The following is a 5,937-nucleotide window of genomic DNA, read 5'->3' on the forward strand; positions in this document are numbered from 1 at the left end:
AGATTTTGAAAAACGCTGAAATAGGTGTCCAATAAAATTGTCCAAAGAATACGTGTACAAATTTTTAAAATTGTATCTGATCAATTTTTTGAGTTATGCACATTTTGTGGAATTTTTAGAATAAAATTTTATTTTTTATTATAAAAATATATTTTTTTCAAAATCTTGTACAAATTTTGAAAAACGCTGAAATAGATGTCTAATGAAATTGTCCAAAGAATATGTGTACAAATTTTTAAAACTATATCTTGTCAATTTTTTGAGTTATGCACATTTTGTGGAATTTTTAGAATAAAATTTTATTTTTTTTTATAAAAATATTTTTTTTTCAAAATCTTGTACAAATTTTGAAAAATGCTGAAATAGGTGTCCAATGAAATTGTCCAAAGAATATGTGTACAAATTTTAAAAATTGTATCTGATCAATTTTTTTAGTTATGCACATTTTGTGAAATTTTTAGAATAAAATTTTATTTTTTTTTATAAAAATATTTTTTTTTCAAAATCTTGTACAAATTTTGAAAAATGCTGAAATAGGTGTCCAATGAAATTGTCCAAAGAATATGTGTACAAATTTTCAAAACTATATCTGATCAATTTTTTGAGTTATGCACATTTTGTGGAATTTTTAGAATAAAATTTTATTTTTTTTTATAAAAATATTTTTTTTTCAAAATCTTGTACAAATTTTGAAAAACGCTGAAATAGGTGTCCAATGAAATTGTCCAAAGAATACGTGTACAAATTTTTAAAAGTGTATCTGATCAATTTTTTGAGTTATGCACATTTTGTGGAATTTTTAGAATAAAATTTTATTTTTTTTTATAAAAATATTTTTTTTTCAAAATCTTGTACAAATTTTGAAAAATGCTGAAATAGGTGTCCAATGAAATTGTCCAAAGAATATGTGTACAAATTTTAAAAATTGTATCTGATCAATTTTTTTAGTTATGCACATTTTGTGAAATTTTTAGAATAAATTTTTTTTTTTTTTTTAAATATATTTTTTTTAAAATCTTGTACAAATTTTGAAAAACGCTGAAATAGGTGTCCAATGAAATTGTCCAAAGAATATGTGTACAAATTTTAAAAATTGTATCTGATCAATTTTTTGAGTTATGGACATTTTGTCGAATTTTTAGAATAAAATTTTATTTTTTTTTAATAAAAATATTTTTTTTTCAAAATCTTGTACAAATTTCGAAAAATGCTGAAATAGGTGTCCAATGAAATTGTCCAGAGAATATGTGTACAAATTTTAAAAACTGTATCTGATCAATTTTTTGAGTTATGCACATTTTGTCGAATTTTTAGATAGATAGTTATTTTATGATTTTTAGCGGTTTAATATGAGAATCTCTAACTTCTCCCCAGCTGGTTTATTTTTTATTTATTCATTATTATTATTATTATTTATTTTATTTTTTGTTTATTTATTTGTTAGTCAAAACCGTAAAATACATATACTGTATATGGCGTGCGTCGTAGTACAATAAAACCAATCTAAGACTAAACTATAAAAAAAAACTAAGAATTATTAATTTATCTCAACACCCTCTACATCTGCCAAAAAACGCTTAAACACGCATCCAATGAATAAATAAATTCCCAGTTTGTCTTTTCAAATGTGGGAACCATAAAAACCCTCATCCATAGCAGAGCAGTCACAATATGCAGCAACCAAGTTAACCTTAATAAGGAAATAGAAAACCCCACTAAAGACCTTCAGCAGAACTTGTATCCATAGCAAAATAATAAAGACAACTATTAGGAAAGTTCTTAGGGAGGTTCTAAGAGATCTTACGGAGAATTTCCAGAAAATTCAACCGTCACTTCGAAGACGACAACTATAAGAGGTTTAGTATCGACTACAAATCCAGAATGTCTACTGGACACGAAGAACTTCGTGCACCGAATCCCTTGTGAATATATAGATCCACTGGAAGTGAGGACAAAAGAACATCGAAAGTGGATATTTCCAAATGTTTGGTCCACAAAATATATTGGTCAAAAGCAAAGACTTTGTACAAGGAGTGATATAAATAGAAAGGAGGAGACCTTTACTGTCAGTAGGACCCTATAAGATCCAATGCGCAAGCATCACATGAAATGTAAAAAAATTAATTTCCAGCAAACCTCTTCTTAAAATATTAGAAATTTGTGGCCATAAGGGCCACTTAAATAAACAACAAATATATAAAAATCCATTAAAACAACAATAACAAATAAATTAAATTACTTTAATTTATTTTAGGTGTAGCTCATGTCCCTCCGACGACATGACCCAAGACGAAAACACCATCGAGGACGACGAGGACATCGATTACGGAGAAGGCGACGACGAAGACGACGAATTCACCGATCAATAAACAAAAAAAAAAATTGCACACACAAAAAATCGATTCTCAAATGTTTAAATTCAACCCGGTATGTTAAAAACATACCGCGGTGCGTTCGGTCAGTATTGAACAAACGCCATAAAATCGCTTTATTATATTTTTATGAATTTACAAACGCATTTATTAGTTTAGGAGTAGTAGGTCAGGCCTAATATTTATAACGAAAAAAAATTATATATATATAGTGACTTAAGGATACATATATGAACGGTTGTAAATATAGAGTGTAAATTTTTTGTACAGTTTACAAAAGTGATTTAATTCAACTCGGAAAATTTGCATTTTTTAATGCGGACAAGAAAATTGTATTGATTGGTTAGATCTCGGATGCAGTCAAACGAATGATATTAAACTTTGTTGGGACAATATTAGGAGTTTTATTGAAAATCACGTTCTGGGAATATTCCAGCAAATTATTTAGTAAAATATTCCAGTAATTATAACTGCAGTGTTTTTTCCTTGGAATATTGAATAATATAAAAACATGCGTCAATTATTTTCAAGTATAGATTTTCACGAAATAATTAGAATATTCTTAGGGTGTCAGGGCCTAAGAAAACACAATAGAGGTATTTAATGAATATGACTGAACAAGTTGAAGCAAATGTACCTCAGATTTCCAGGCATTGAAATTACTCAATTCCTATGGGTCTTTCACCAATCTATCAAAATATGACAGTTCTTAAAGGAGCTTTGGACAAACTTTTAATGTTCTAAGGGGATGTCATATCTTAAGAGCCACTATTTAACATTTTTTACCTTAATATAAAGAAGTTTCTGAGGGTCGAAACGTATTCTTGGTTAAAAACTCGAACTCCTGAGTCAGGGTAATTTTCTTATTAATTTTTTTTGCTATTCCTAAAAATATATCAAGAAATAATTGGAATATCTTAAAGGGACGTTAGTCAAAGAAACATAATTTTTTTCTGAATAATTTCATCTACAAACGATTTGTGTACTGTTAGAACTCTTCGAGTTAGAGTCAATTTTGTCAACCAAGGATTGAAAGGTAACAAATTTGAGCATTGAGATTTTTTTTCTCTTAGCAGACATTTTTGAGCATAACTTAAGATCCTCTGAATATATTTTCATACTTTTTTTAGAATAATATAAAGGATTAATTAGGGACAGATTTAAGGATAAAACGTGATTTAAGATTCCAAATTAGGGTAGTTAGGGCAGTTTTGGTTGAGGCATTTTTTTCACTATTCTGCTGAATATATCAAGAAATAATTGGAATATTAGTGAAAAAAAGAGTGTTCCTTCCTTAACAATTTTATATATAAATGATTCCAGTAGCTCAAAAACTTCTTGAGATAAAGCTAATGTTGTCAAGTAAGGTACGAAAGGCACCAAATTTGAGGTTATTGAAATGCACATTGCGACATCATGGGTTTAATGTATTAGTGAACATTTTTGGTCATAACTTGAGAGTCGCTGAATATATTCTCATAATTTTTTTACACTTATATAGAGAAGTTCCTGAGGATGAATTTAAGAGTGGAAACGTGATTTTAGACTAAAAATTTCAGTAGTTAAGGCAGTATTGGTTGAGGCATTTTCATAGGTAAATTTTTGCTATTTTTGCCAATAACTCAAGAAATAATTGAAATATCTTTAAACGAATATTAGCCAAAGAAAGGGCGTTTCTTCCTGGACAATTTCATAAATGAACGATTCTTGTACCTCAAACACTTTTTGAGTTAAAGGTAATTTTGTGAACCAAGGTACAAAAGACACCAAATTTGAGGTTGTTGAAATGCATTTTGCGATAACATCGTGATTTTTATTAATTGTCGGACAGTTTTGGGTATAACTGGGAAGCTACTTAATATATTTTCATAGTTTTTTCACACTAATATTGAGCAGTTATTGAGGATGTATTTGAACTTAAAAACGAAATTTTGAAATACAAATTGGGGTAGTTAGGGCAGTTTTGGTTGGGGCATTTTATTTCACAACCAATTTTGTACTATTCTTGCAAATATGTCAAGAAATAATTGGAATATTCTTAAACGGATATTAATGACTAAAAGAGTGTTCCTTCCTTAACAATTTCATATATAAACGATTCCAGTAGCTCAAAAACTTCTTGAGATAAAGCTAATGTTGTCAAGTAAGGTACGAAAGGCACCAAATTTGAGGTTATTGAAATGCACATTGCGAAATCATGGTTTTTATGTATTAGTGAACCTTTTTGGGCATAACATGAGAGTCGCTGAATATATTCTTATAATTTTTTTACACTTATATAGAGAAGTTCCTGAGGATGAATTTAAGGGTGGAAACCTGATTTTAGACTAAAAATTTCAGTAGTTAAGGCAGTTTTGGTTGAGGCATTTTCATAGGTAAATTTTTGCTATTTTTGTCAATAACTCAAGAAATAACTGGAATATTTTTAAACGAACATTAGTCAAAGAAAGGGTGTTTCTTCCTGGACAATTTCATATATAAACGATTCTTGTACCTCAAACACTTTTTGAGTTAGAGGTAATTTTGTCAAGCAAGGTACAAAAGACACCAAATTTGAGGTTATTTAAATGCACTTTGCGACAACATCGTGACTTTTATTAATTATCGGACAATTTTGGGTATAGCTGGGAAGCTACTTAATATATTTTCATAGTTTTTTCATACTAATATTGAGCAGTTATTGAGGATGTATTTGAACTTAAAAACGAAATTTTGAAATACAAATTGGGGTAGTTAGGGCAGTTTTGGTTGGGGCGTTTTATTTCACAACCAATTTTGTACTATTCTTGCAAATATCTCAAGAAATAATTTAAATATTCTTAAACGGATATTAATGAAAAAAAGAGTGTTCCTTCCTTAACAATTTCATATATAAACGATTTCAGTAGATTAAACACACCTTGAGATAGAGGTAATATTGTCAAGCAATGTACGAAAGGCACCAAATTTGAGGTTATTGAAATGCACAGTGCGACATCATGGTTTTTATGTATTAATGAACATTTTTGGGCATAACTTGAGTCGCTGAATATATTCTCATAATTCTTTTACACTTATATAGAGAAGTTCCTGAGGATGAATTTAAGGGTGAAAACGTGATTTTAGAGTAAAAATTTCGGTAGTTAGGGCAATTTTGGTTGAGTCATTTTCATCGGTAAATTTTGGCTATTTTTGTCAATAACTCAAGAAATAACTGGAATATTTTTAAACGAATGTCAGTCAAAGAAAAGGTGTTTCTTACTCAACAATTTCATATATAAACGATTCTTGTACCTCAAACACTTTTTGAGTTAGAGGTAATTTTGTCAAGCAACATCCAAAGAGCACCAATTTTGACGTTTTTAAAACGCAAATTGCTACATCAGGACTTTCATGTATTAGCGGACATTTTTGGCCATAACTTAAGATCCACTGAACATATTTTCATATTTTTTTTTGAATAATATAGAGAATTTATTAAGGACAAATTTGAGAGTAAAATCGTGGTTTTGTTTTAAAAATTGAGATAGTTAAGGCAATTTTGCTTGAGGCATTTTTTCACAGGTAAATTTTCACCATTCCTGGG

General features: G+C 28.8%; 1 protein-coding gene across 5 annotated transcripts in view; it reads left to right on the forward strand.

Moving 5' to 3' along the window:
• The window catches only part of LOC126735504 (twisted gastrulation protein homolog 1-like), a 21,530-nt gene extending 18,763 nt beyond the window's left edge, over positions 1-2,767 (forward strand). For all 5 annotated transcript variants that reach the window (XM_050439515.1, XM_050439517.1, XM_050439516.1 and 2 more), the window contains exon 5: positions 2,255-2,767. In XM_050439515.1, the coding sequence (XP_050295472.1) occupies positions 2,255-2,369 (115 nt within the window). In that variant the 3' untranslated portion in view covers positions 2,370-2,767. The remainder of the gene's footprint in view (positions 1-2,254) is intronic.
• Positions 2,768-5,937: the final 3,170 nt, after the last annotated feature.

This window comes from Anthonomus grandis, chromosome 4, assembly GCF_022605725.1.
Source record: "Anthonomus grandis grandis chromosome 4, icAntGran1.3, whole genome shotgun sequence".
NCBI lineage: Eukaryota > Metazoa > Arthropoda > Insecta > Coleoptera > Curculionidae > Anthonomus > Anthonomus grandis.